Source organism: Anguilla anguilla, chromosome 11 (genome assembly GCF_013347855.1).
Source record: "Anguilla anguilla isolate fAngAng1 chromosome 11, fAngAng1.pri, whole genome shotgun sequence".
Classification (NCBI taxonomy): domain Eukaryota; kingdom Metazoa; phylum Chordata; class Actinopteri; order Anguilliformes; family Anguillidae; genus Anguilla; species Anguilla anguilla.
Genome location: NC_049211.1, coordinates 16236769 through 16250418, shown reverse-complemented (window position 1 = coordinate 16250418; position 13650 = coordinate 16236769). Strand labels below are relative to the sequence as shown.

The 13650-nt window shown below is 43.7% G+C and overlaps 1 protein-coding gene across 5 annotated transcripts in view; it reads right to left on the bottom strand.

Moving 5' to 3' along the window:
* si:ch211-161c3.6 (high mobility group protein HMGI-C) overlaps positions 1–12253 on the bottom strand; it is a 23869-nt gene extending 11616 nt beyond the window's left edge. The window contains exons 1-5 of one of the 5 annotated variants that reach the window (XM_035383035.1): positions 11760–12253; positions 8087–8340; positions 7355–7438; positions 6942–6992; positions 2184–2216 (exon numbers count right to left, since the gene is read on the bottom strand). In XM_035383035.1, the coding sequence (XP_035238926.1) occupies positions 2184–2216; positions 6942–6992; positions 7355–7438; positions 8087–8191 (273 nt within the window). In that variant the 5' untranslated portion in view covers positions 8192–8340; positions 11760–12253. Of the gene's footprint in view, positions 1–2183; positions 2217–6941; positions 6993–7354; positions 7439–8086; positions 8344–11759 lie in introns of all 5 variants that reach the window. The other 4 variants (XM_035383031.1, XM_035383030.1, XM_035383033.1 and 1 more) reach the window with 4 other exon arrangements.
* Between the last annotated feature and the right edge of the window lie 1397 nt (positions 12254–13650).

The window sequence follows — 13650 nt, the reverse complement described above, 5'->3', positions numbered from 1 at the left end:
TCTTTGATTGTCTCCCTTACAACAGACATTCAGACCAGAGCTAGGCTTTAACAAATGAGATCAAGTTGCTCTTTTGGTAAACCATTTTCTTTGTTCTTTGGTGAACAGGTAGACGGAGGCAAAGATGATGGCCTGTAGACAACAGAAACACACTTCTTTTGTTTCTCCAGTAAGACCAAAAAAAGGTTGAGTATTCACTGCCACATAACAGGACATAGGGCATTGCTATTTCAACTATGATTAAGGCACTCTTCAATAAACACACCTCTGCATAAAATAATAATATATTAAACTGTAAGCAATCAAGGCAATATTCAATAAGGGCAAGCTGTGTGCATATCATTAATATAAATATGTGCATTTTAAGCTTATCAAAGCACTATCACTGTCATCAATGAAACTGCCAGAATTTATTATAGAACTAAAGTATGTGACAAACACTATTAGTGTTCTACACATTCAGCTCACTTACTGAAGATAAATACCACAGCAATGTCTCTGGTGGGATTTAAACAAATTAAGTTCTTCATTACTACTCTGTTCCTTTTCATTAGTCTCTAGTTCCAGGGAAGTATTTGATATGTATTTCCAAGTAAGAATGGAATGACTGAACTGACATGCAGTTTTGTTTTTTCACCAGAAGAGGGAACTCTGTCAAAGCACAATATGTTCTGCTCTGCTGGGGAGACCACCGTAAACAGGAACAGACAGGAACCGACAGCAAACAAGGCAGTGCGGTATCGTCTGGAATGGTCTACTTTTCTATCAGTGAGACAACTTATTTCTCTATGACACGAAACGAAAGGGTTAAAATGACTAACAGAACTTACGGTTGAAACGTACATTTCTCACAAATGCAACAAAGCCACCCAACTTCTGAGTAAGTAGTCGTTAATAACGGTCTCAGACTATTGTTCACAGACGCCAGTACGGAAGATTTGTGCAATTACTGGTAAAATAAAATAGTTGGGGGTTTTGAGTAAAAACAAGACAAGGTTAAAGTTTACTGTTACTGTTGTAGATTCTGCCATAACATTTTCTGCCTAGAAAACGCAGACAGCAAATCGTCACAAGCAAATTCCTCTCTGTTTTAAACCTAACGCCTATATAGATCACCACCCATTAACTTGTTTTGGCATGATTCCTTTTCTTCTTATTGGTTCACTCTTTGCTGGCAACAACATTTCCATGGAAGCTGTAGCTTCGGGCATCAGAACAACACCACACTTTATCTCCCACAACCTCGCCAGCAAACACCTAAACAACAGGAGCCACACTGTAAAATAGCAATGTATTTCTAGGCCAGGCCACACCTAGAGGTGAACTCAAACCTCGGCTGTTCATCTCCACCACCATGGGGACAGTGTCCTGGATCTCATACAGAACAGAGGAGAGCAAACCTTTGTATAATTAATGAGGGAGGGCTGTCTCGCTGTAGAAGACCAGATTGGTCAAAGGCCGTTGCTGGATTTACACTAAGTGCAGGAACCTAGGCATTGATTGTTCATTTGTTTGTCTGCTGTTATCGCTACTTGTGTATTTAATGTAATGTATGTTTTACAATGAACAGACCAGAATCCCTGATTTAACCTCATCTCTTCTAAATGTGGTTTGTACAACTTTTACCACTTTTCAAGTAGCCTAAGCCGCTCCTCCATTGTAACTGCTCTTCTTGAATCTCCACATACGCAGCTAAGAGATGTTACAGTACCTGCCTCACCAGCAAAGCACTTGTGTCTGATGAACAAGATCCTTGCAGATGCAATGCCTGAGGTGGAAAGTCCAGCGGTCAGAAAGTAAAAGTCCTGCCTTGTGTTTGTCCATCCAACTGATTTCACAAATTAGTTCTACCTTCTAGTTGAAGAATTATACTAATTAGCACATCCAGGTGATTGGAACAAAATACTGGGGGGATCTGTAATTGTTGGACCTGGATTTTCCACCTCTGTGCAATGCATTGTCTTCACCAAACAATTTACAACTGGGCCAAAGGCCTTGAGTACGAAGCCGGTAACACTGGGTTCTGCCAGAAACCAGCTCTCGTCTGTACCCCCACAGCCCTAACAGTGGTGTTTCTAAGGAGACAGAAGGGGACTGAATGTTCCACACAGAGGACTGGAGCTCTGAGCAGCACTGTGCTTCACAGCTGAGCTGAACTCAAGCAGGCAAGGATACTTTCTTACCTGCCCTCCTTTTTCTTCAACCACTTTCTGCGGCTGCAAAAAAAAAGAAAAAAAAAGAATCACGACAATGCTTCTTGCAGGGTTCCATAACATGTTAATAACGCCAGGATATGCAAGTTCCATCTCCTGGGATATATGTGTTAATGTTATACCGATTAACAGATAATCTTTTCTATGGCTGTTTACATGGTTTTTCTTAATGTTAGATATACACACATACAGTAAGCTCAATAACATTTTGGACAAAGAAGTATTTTTTCTTGATTTGGCTCTGAACTCCACATTTTTAGATTTAAAATCAAACAATTGACGTGGCCTTTTTCCAGAACTCTGTATGCTCTTTTAAGTACTTCTTAGTAAACTATAACCTGACCTTCCTGTTTTTGTAGCTAACTAGTGGTTTGCATCTTGCAGTGTAGCCTTTGTAGTTGTGTTCTTCAAGTCTTTTAAGACAGTAGTCACTGACACATCCACGTCTGCCTCCTGAAGAGTTTTCTGATCTGTCGGACAGGTGTTTTGGGGTTTTCCTTCATTATGGTTACAATTATTTGGTCATCAACTGTAGAGGTCTTCCTTGGCTTACCAGGCCCTTTAAAATTCCCAAGTACACCAATTCCGTCTTTCTTTTTAATTATGTTCCAAACAGTTGATTTTGGTAGGCCTATGGTTTGGCCTATATCTTTGACTGTCTTTCTTATTTCTCGGCCTCCTTGATGTTTACTGGCATAACTCTGGTCCTTACTTTTACAAATACCAATAACAGACCCCAAAGGCAATCTAAAGCCTCAAATCAACACTGGATACTGAATGCTCTCTTATACCTGCACTAAGGAAGCAACTAAACACACCTGACTAATCAGAAACACTCGTCAAGCCATTCGTCCCAAGGTTTTGAAGCTCATGGAATATTATACCTACACACCTTATACCTTAAACACACCTCTACAACATATTTCTCTACTTCAAGGATGTAAAGGTCACATAAAACCAAAATGGTTCCATTAAACCAAATAAAACAGGAACAACAGGAGCAAAAATCAGCATGTCTGTTGGGCCATGGCTTTAAAATCCTCTTCTAAGAAACTTCACCGTTATATTGTGTAGCAGGTTTGCGATACATCTTGAAAATGTGTGCCCAATTCAAGTGGTGTTTTCTGAATATCAGTTAGTTGCACACTTTTTGCACAAGCCAAAAGCAGTCAGGTGCCACCACTCTTGAAGCCACCTCTTTCTGCCAATCTTCCCAAGTGAAAAGCATCATGGGGTATCAGTCAATACACATTCTGGGTCTGACCCAGGGGTGCTTCCTGGCCTTGAGAAACTACAACTTGGACTGACTGCAACGGGCACCTGCAGTGGGCACCTTCAACCCATGACCTAGTTTTTAAAATTCTCCCAAGTCACACGAAACAAGACAATGAGGTCAACCTCTGCGATGCTTCTGAGATTCATGATCTAGACATGATCTTTTTAATCCTTCAGCAGGTCAGAGGTCCAGACTGTCCCAAAATCACTCGAGGGACGTCCCTCGGTTTATGCGCTCAGGGCGCTTGCAGACAGCAGGCCTGTTTACGAGACTGTAAACAACCACAGGCTCATCCCCCTCTGGCAAACAGCTGCTGCGCCATAGGGGCGGGCTTACTGCGGGGAGTGGGAGGGACAGGGGGAGGGGGAGGGGACACAGTTGACTGGCAATTGACTGCTGCTACAGAAGAAAGTGAGTCAGAGAGAGGCTGTCCATTCATAAAAGCAAGACAAGCCTCCGAAAACAGCACAGCAGCCAAGTGGCATGCAGCGACACTGTCCCCAGAGAGCAAGAGGAGATGAGGAATATAGTAAAAGAGCCATACTGCCACAGAGATTGGGAAATGCACTATCAGGACAGGCAGGATGAGCGAAGGAGAGGCATTAATTTAGTAGACTGGAATATAATCACCTTAAATTAGCTAAAGTAAGAGCTTTGTCTTTGTTCTAGATGTCTGTTTGTTGTATCTCTATTTGTAGAACTCTTGGCAAGTCATCTAACCAAAGGTTAGCTCTGCTTCTGATGTCTCTCCTTTACCATATAATTGACAAAGTGAAATGCAGAGTATTAATGGTTAATAAGTTCCTTAAATACCAGACTTAACTAAAATACCAGACTTCTGAATCCTCATTGTTGTCAGTGATGTCACTCACAGAAGTTAATAAATAACTGCCTTTCCACTGAAGAAAAACAGAAAAAGGACAAGGCCTAGTCGATAACTTTGTGAATATAAAGTGAGTAAAGGAGAGGGGCAAAGGTTACAAGCAGAGAGAAGAGAAGCAGGGGAGGGGGAGGGGAGGAAAGGAGAGTATGGGAGAAGAGGAGAGAGCGCAACAAGAGGGGAGTAGAAGGAAGAGGAAGGGGCAAGAGAGGAGAGAAAAAAATCAAAAGGAGAGAAGGTGTGAGAAGAGGTGAGAGCACAATTAGGGGTTAGGAGAGGAGAGCGCACAGAGAAGTAAGGAGAGGGCAGCAAGCAGAGAAGAGAAGAAGAGGGAGCAGAGGAGAGAGGAGAGAGCAGGAGGGGGGTGGGGTGGCCGTCGGAGTTGAATTCCATCTGGCAGACATTTCAGAGCAGAGAGGAACCGAAGCAGGGCTGTTGGCTGGGAGCCAATGGCACATTCAAGCAGGGAGAAGGGAGAGGGCCCAACTCCAGTACATGAGCGCCACGCCGCGGTCCAGCCTGGGTGGCCATAGCCTAGCAGAGGCCAGCACATGGACCAGACTCTCCCAGGCAAGCCCAGGAGCTCACAGCCTCACACATTCACACAATGCACTGCCACTGCGCATTGGACAGGCTTTCTCTAAACGGAATATAGAAGGGCACTTTCAAATGATTCATTTTTCTTTTTTTTAAATTTGCAATATTTAAAAAAAAATGTATAGAGTGTTAATATTTCATTTTCAAATGAACAAAAAAAAACTATTAATTTCAACTGCCTATCACTTGTAGAAAGTAGTTACACTTGCTATTATGACAAATAAATAATGAGAAAATTCCGAAAAAAAAAAAAAAATGTTTGTTTAAAGCAAAAACATGCACCTTGTCCAAACAAACATTGACCTTTTTAGCACTATTCCAGTCTACAGTAGGCACAACCCCCACCTCTAGACACCCAATGGTTTTATGCTCCTGGCTCCTTGTCCCTCCCCCACTCTCTGGTCTGATTTGTGAATGCTGACTGCTTGCCCCCTCCTCCTTGCCCCTCTCTCTCTCTCTCTCTCTCTCTCCTTGCTTTCCCCCTCTTTCTCACTCTCTCCCGCCCAGCTATCCTCCTCCCTCTCTCCCCCCTCTCTGTCTTTCTATTGTGTGTGGTATCTTTGGAATGCGGGCCCCAGCAGACGCGCTTCCTCCTGTAATCAAACACATTTCCTCCTCCCCACTGCTCGGTGTGGCCAGCCCAGGCCATTACCCAGACACCCCTGCAGCACGCTGCAGCACATTCCCGCCTCCAGAGCCAGCAGAAGCCGCTTACAGCAGCACAGAAGCATGGGGGCAGGAGGAGGGAGGAATGGGACTCCATGGGTGCAGACCTCACACCACCAACTTTTCTAACCTCACTCCCATGGGTTGATAAATGCATATATATGTGCATCTCTTTAACTTTTTTTTTTTTTTGCTTAATATCACATTGTCAATACTTTAATTTTGCCAAAATATATGTAACTTTTAACTATTTATGGTCCTGTTAGGACCCATCTAGTTTGCTAAGGTTCAGTATTGTACTTCATTGTTGTGATGCCTTCTCAAGGAATTTGCCCAAATACAAAAATGAATGACTCAGATATGACTAGGAGGGGAGATTGTGGATCTGAGCATGATATAAGCATGATTTATGTTCATTTTTAAATGGGCACAGGGACTGTGAAAAATAGAGAGGTATGAACACTGCAAGAGAAATCCATGACATAAAGAAACAAAGCATGTATTAGGATGTGTGTACATGTATTCACTTGTGCATGCATGTTTGGCTGGGGGGGCAAAACAAAAACACAGATCAAGGTGAAAAATTTAGATTTTTGGCCCAGGGACATCAAGCTGGACACTGCCAGCAAAGGATTGTGGGAGGAAATTGCCTTTGTGGGCGCTAATAACTTCCTGATGTCCCTCCAACCATACTGACCCACCTCCCTCACTGGGCTGTGAGTGATGTCCCACAACCTGCGCTGGACAAATTCAAAGCACATGGCGAGGGGGAGGGGGAAGGGGGAAGTGGGGAGAGGAAAAAGTGCTGACCCCCTTCACTTGAGTCTATGGGGTGGTCAGAGTAAGAGCTCTCTCATGTGAACCTGTCAGCGTGCTGACGACCCCCCCGTCTCCCCAACCCACACAAGAACAACGGAATTCGTCCCTTTTCCCACACTGCCCCTGCTGCGTCTGTGGCCTGCCTGTCTGCCCACAGCACGCTGCACCAGAGGAGCTCAAGGTGGCTGAGGTAGGCCCTCGCTGCCCTCTCTCTCCCAGGGTGGCCAGACTACCTGCTTCCTGTTCTCTGCTCTCTGGGTGAATCAGGCACCTCTGGCCAAGGTGTGTGTACGTGTGTGAGTGTGGGTGTGTGTGTGTACGTGTGTGTGTGTGCACATGCATGTGTCTGCATGTGTGTGTGCGTGTGCATGCGTGTGTGCGTGTGTGTATGTGTGCATGTGTGTGTGTGTGCGTGTGCGTGTGCGTGCAAGTGTGTGTGCGCAAGTGTGTGTGTGCGTGCGCGTGGATGCATGCTCGCTCATCTACTCACCCACTTTCTTGGTCTTCCCCGGGGCCTCTTCTCCCCAACCGGCTCTGCTTTCTGAAAGAGTGAGAGAGAGAATGAGAGGGAGATAGTGAGTGTGTGCGAAAGAGAGAGTGATTGAGTGAGAGAGACAATGAAAGGGAGAACATGAAAGAGCATGAGTGAATGTGTAAGAGAGGGAGAGTGAGTGAACAGTGAGCTCAATGCGTCTGTGTTCTCCCTTGTAATGCCCACGTGCTTCCTCTAGCCCCATGCATTCACGGAGTATTTGAAACAATCAAAATGAATAAGTGTACATACTGAGTGAACGCTTTACTTTGTGAGCAGGAGACAGAACCGCGCATATAACAGGAGCCTGCTAAGGACAGTAAGAGCAGAAGCTCTGTGTGACTGCAGTGGCGCAGTGTGGTTGCTCTCACCTTGGTTACGGCGCGAGGGCCCTTATTCTTGCTCCCCCGGGGCCGTCCCCTGGGTCTCTTTGGGGTCGGGGGGCCAGTGGGCTCCTTGGAAGAAGCATGATCAAAATCAGACCTTTTCATTTCAATGCTACAATTGTACAGAGGGTACTTTTTAATGATACAGTTTCTACAACTGACAAAGAGAGAGAAATGAAGGGCATTTCTGCATGTGTATGAGTGTGCATTCAGCGATGCGTGAGTGTGTATGTGTGAAGAAGAGCTCCAGAGTTACATATAAAGACCATATCATTGAAATCAATAAAGAAGCCAACAAACAACATTTGATGTATGTATAGTCAGTCCCTGTTGCATGTTACATTACAGGCATTTAGCAGACGCTCTTATCCAGAGCGACTTACACAACTTTTACATAGCATTTTACATTGTATCCATTCATACAGCTGGATATATACTGAAGCAATTCCAGTTAAGTACCTTGCTCAAGGGTACAACGGCAGTGTCCTTACCCGGGAATCGAACCTGCGACCTTTCGGTTACAAGCCCAGTCCCTTACCCACTGTGCTACACTCCGTCCGCAAATGTTACATTTATTGCTCAGCGTTGCTTGAACAACATTGCCCTAGGGCCTGGTCTGATTTTCCAAGGCAATCGAAACAGCGACTCCACCAATCACCAATCAACTCATCTAACCATATCTGTCCGGTGAGGGCACGGGTGCGGTGAGGCTCTGACCTGCTGCGGCTTGCGAGGCCGCCCCCTCCCCCTTCTCGGGGTTTCGGCGGGGGGCTCAGCTTCGGCCGGTGGTGACGGCGCCTTCCCTGCCCCGTTGCTGCTCATCCCTGCGTCCTTCCACCAGCGTCACCCGACAGAGGGAGGGGGGTCCGTGTGCATGGGGCTGCAGCTCTCAGCCCAGGGAGGGAGGGTGGAGGTGCCCTGAGGCAGCGGCAGTGCACCAGTTTGGCCCGAGCAGTCGAACGTGTGGGCACCTGCTGAGACAGAGAGGTCCTTCAGTCAGGAACACCGCCCACTTCAAAAAGAGAGAGTCTGTAACAGTCAATAACATCAGTCAGTCACATCACTTTCAAGTCTGTCAGTCAGTTAAGAACACCATCGCCTTCAAAATGAGGGAGTCAGTCAGTCACACCATCACCTCAGTGATGACTGTGTAGTACACGCAGTTGTTGCTTCAACAGAAAATACTGTGTAACCCATCTACCCAACAGCATTGTACCAAAACAACATGCTCGACTGTCAAGTCTATCACTCTAACCTCTACATCACATGGTGCCGTGTGTCTGGGTTTTCACAAACAATGAAGATTATTGGCGCAGCACAAAGACAAAAGTGTACTATTAATAATTTCAGCTCCTTCCGCCTGAACCTTGCCCATATCTCTCCTGGTGGACTACGTTGTGTGGTTTGGGTTTGACAGCAAGGACAGGGCCAGTTGGCACTGCTTTCACCAGGGGGATACCAAAGCAGAGGCCGAGCCAGCTTGGCAACGCTGTCTCCTGGGTTCCGGACATGGGAACATGCCACTGACTTGGAAGAGCAAAGGTTTGGCCGCCTCTGCCAACTCAACCACAGAAATAAAAACACACATACATGGGTGTGCTCTCTCTCTCACACACACACATTATCTCTCTCTCTTGCTCTTTGTCACACTGCCACACACATACACTTTTTTCTCTCCTGCTCACACCCCCCTACAACACACACACACACACACTCTCTCTCTCTCTCACTGTCCATTGAACTTGTGAGTGCATTCCAATGGGCCATTTCCAAAGGGCCTGGGCCAAATATATTCCTCCAGCATTATGGACATAGTATTCCATGCATTTTTCTAGACTACCACCAAAGAAGCCCGCCTCCTCCTCTCCTCCCCTTTCCTCAGCACTGATCATGCCAACAGACCCAACAAACTGAGTCCTTCATGACAGCACGGACCACAGCAGTGGTGGCCAGCTTTAATGAGAGCCATTCCGAACGCCCACCATATAACTGAATTTACCACCCAGAAAAACAACAGGAACGGGAAGCTGCTTCCACTGACAGTGACAGAGGCTACAATCAATAACCCTGTGGCTGCAGAATTAAGACATTTCAGGAGACATTCCAATTACGCTGAAAGCAGTCAAAGAAAGCAAGTCCAAAATGCGGTAAACGGCAATCAAATCTTTGTATTATATTTTTGTCAAAAGGCAATAAAATAAATATAATAGTTTAATACAAACAGTAGAAATATGCTAACTACAAGTTGGAGGCAATAATTTGGTATTTACTTAAATACTGTGTATTACTACTGTGACGGCCTAGTGTTAAGACATTACATATTTAATTGATAGTAATGCAGTTATTATTGGCTGAAAATGAATTACAATTTGTTGGTTTTATAATAAACAGAAATTTGCAGACACAAAAATAATTTCCACGCTTATTTCACCTCAGCCTTGTCCTCAGCTCATGAAGCAGAGCTTTGGCAAAACCTACGAAACATGAGAGCACCCTCCTCTTACTAAAAGTAGCACAGACATTCTGAATTCAATATGCCAATATCATTTCAGATGAAACCCTACTTCTAATCCAGCTACCACCAGTTTACTACTCAAACGACACCAGAAGTGTGTGTGTGTGTGTGTGCACGTGTATATGCCTGCGTTTGTGCACTTTTTATTCCTTCAATCAAACGCTTCAATCAGACCGTCTTTGAACCAATGACAATCCAGACTAAGTGTTTTGGCCTAATTAATCAATAATCAAGACATGAAGTAGGGAGAAAACGAACCATTCAGTGCGCCACAAATGTTCAGCAGTTAAGCACCGTATGATCATTGCTGAATATTAGTATTTGGCTTGGGATGGAACGGAAAGCACAGGAATTTAAACCACAATGTACATCCAGGGACGGAGAACCCTCCACATCCAGAAACCGGGGTTTGTGAAATATTCGCCAGTATTTGATTTTCAAGAAGGTTAGACTACATAAAATCGTGACCTTTATCAGTGTTTGTATAGCCTACATAGCACTTTGCTGGGTAACATAAAATAAAGTAGCTTAAACTTAAGCCTCACGGGTTCTATGAAATCAATCAGAGTTTATTGCTAGGCTACCGGATACTTGCCAGTACCTCGATGGCCAAGATTTTTAAGAATCATAGAAAGCAGACAGTATTTTGGAGTCAAACATTTTAAAATAATAAAGTAGCCTATGCATGTGTGAATGCATGCTGTTGCGATCTGCTCTCTTGGCAGAAGTGTCTTTTACGCTGCCCGTGGCTGCAATTGCTCAGGTATTTCGCAACATTCATTTCGAGTGAATATCGTTTCGAAGAACTGTCGAGCTGTCAGAACTGTTCTGAGAATTTAAACGTGAAGATGCATTTTTGAATAGATATGCTTCGTTACGTACCAAGTAAGCAAACAGTTGTTCTCTGCATTTGCACTGGGAGTCACTAAATATGACCCGCGACACGGTCCAGAACGAATGTCTACAGTGTTTGTTTACATATATTCAGTAATTAAATGCTGCTCTACGGGCCACACCACTGACAGACATGTAAACTCCTGCAAAGCAGGAGGCTACGCGTATTACGATGTTTTTTTGGCAATGATATAGAACTCAATGTACTTTTTCCATATGGGCGGCAATTACAAGTAAAAAAACACATTCTGAACATTCTTTGTAAACTACCAAATGTGTAGCAGCCTTGGCTACATACAAACATCAGATCTCTTCTCGCAGCACGGACGGAGGAAGCACAAAATGCGGGTGGCCAACAAAATACTAAATAATACGTGTAATCGTATGCGTCCCAGAAAAAATGAAAAACCGAAGTATTATTTGTCAATGATAAGTATTTTCTCAACACTAGACTGGTTCTGAAGCCCATCGTAATGAGAAAGCTTACCTGTTGTATGATTTTTCCAACGTGTCTTTGTTAGACTAATCTTTTCAACAATTTAATTTAATGGTGGATGGCAATGCAAGGCTAAATTATGGCTAAAGAGGCGCAAACAATTTGTATAAAATGTTAATTCATAAACTTAACACAATGCAATTCATAGGTTATTCTAAAGGACTCCCGATCGAGCCAGTTTTAGGCTACTTCGGCCAAAACTGGGATAACTTTAAATTAAAATGTTAAAGCAGAAGAAACAAAACGGGCTTAGAAGTGGACATAAAAACACAGATTGTGAAAATTGTGAAATGGAAGGACAGGAGAAAAATCCTCAAGTCTTTAAGTAGTCTAGACTATGAGTTTTGGAGAGGGTGGAGGAACCCGCCTTCCACCACCCCTACCATAAAAACAACGAAAAAATAATACAATTTAAATACCTAGATTTATTTGCATTTTTAATTTGCCAACTCAAAAAATTCTGAGACAGAAGGTATTGCCCTTACCTTGCTTCCAAAATCTTCGTTGCCCTTTCTTCTTTAAATTAGATTAATGCATGTGCTCGCAATTAAGCATTTTACCACAACAATAGTCCACCTTTTATCTCGATTGATGTGCTGGCACTTATATTTTTGTTTGCTTGAGAATTTTTAAGGGGACAGAAGTTCAATCAGACAGCAAAACTTAGCCTACTTACAAAACTAATTAAATATCTCTGGCGCTTTCCCTCTCTCCACCTCCCTCCACAACTCTACTCTGCCTCGTCTCTCTCTCTCTCTCTCTCTCTCTCTCTCTCTCTCGCGCTCACTCTCTCTCTCTTTTCTTGGTGTGTGATCCGCTTTACACTACAGTCCTCCGTAGCCTCGTTGCATCAAGAAGCCCCCGACTGACACAAAGTAAAGGGCTTGCGCGCACTGCCAAACATATCAACAGTACATACCTTCTCTATTATAGCATGCTGTATACAGACAGTACGGTGGTGTGTGAGTGTATGTGTGTGCGTGTTTGTGTCTTTTTTTGGGGGTGGGGGGGGGGGGGGGGGGGGGGGTTGAGGACAACCCGTCACACCCCCTGCCTTAATACGGAGCCGCCTACTTTCATGGGGAACACCAAGTCAGCCCAATCTTGTGACCAGAGGGGCGGACTGTACGATGTTATCCTATGCATGCATATATGTTAGAAATGGTTATAGGATGTTGGTTATAGGGACGGGGACGTCATCGCTTCAAAACCACTTCCCTTCTTGTTTATTTGCACCTTGTTCGTTTTCTCTTTCGATTTTTCTTTTTGACTGGAACGCAACAGTGGATCCAGCCCTACAAACGCGAATGTCTGTGACTGACTGAGTGATTGAGTGATACATTTACACCATTGGTCGGCCGGATCACGTGTGTTAGATCCAGCCATATACTAGGTTTTGACCTGGTCTTGTTGAGAAACATAAGGCTGATTTCATGTTGTATATTTTTCTCTCAAAATAAATAAATACAAGACCTAAGTGATAATGAACATGTAACCGGGAGCTTATAGGACACTTCCAAAAGAAGGATCTGTCAGAATAACTCAGTACAAACCTAAGATGACACATTTGAGAGCTGTTGCACCGTATGTAAACAAGAGAAATACTCACCCTCCCACCCCCAATAAATAAATAAATACATAAAAAAAAAAAAAAAAACTTGTTTTAAATGTGAAAGAGGAGTGTAATGGTCCTGTGGACATGCACATCCATTCCAGCGTGATGATGATATTTATTCAGATTTTGGTTTTAATTCAATGTGGCCCATATCATCCAGTTCCTGTCAGCCTCTGCCACCCAGAATACATTATAAAACTGTTCTCTTGCCTTTCTGTCTTCTTTCATAAGACTAGAAATAGCTAAAATTATTATAAATGATAATTCCACTAAAATTATCTAATTGCACCAAGGATAGACTGCACAATAAAATATTTAATGATAGAGTACATTTGTTCCCCTTCAGAGTCTGTTAAAGTTTAATTAATACTAAACATTTTACTGCGTATGGCTACAGGTTATATTTATGTATGGAGTCTGTATTTATTGTATGTTTCTTAGTGCTTAAGGATTTCATATATTAGTTACAATAATTATTCAAGAAACTCATCCAGGCAATCACCCATCTGTTCATTCACCTTCACTCAGTTTTTCAGTCGAACTCATTCTTTATTAATTGCACAGCACTTTGGCTAACTGTAGCTGTTTCTAACGTGCTTTAGAAATAAGCTTGACTTGCCAAGTTATCAACTCGCCAGCTCACTCAGTCACTCAGTCAGTCACTCGAATACTTCCATACTCATTCATTCTGTCATTCACTCTGTTTTCTGCTCAGCCACTCAATCATTCAGTTCACTCACTCATTTGCCTGCTGACACGCT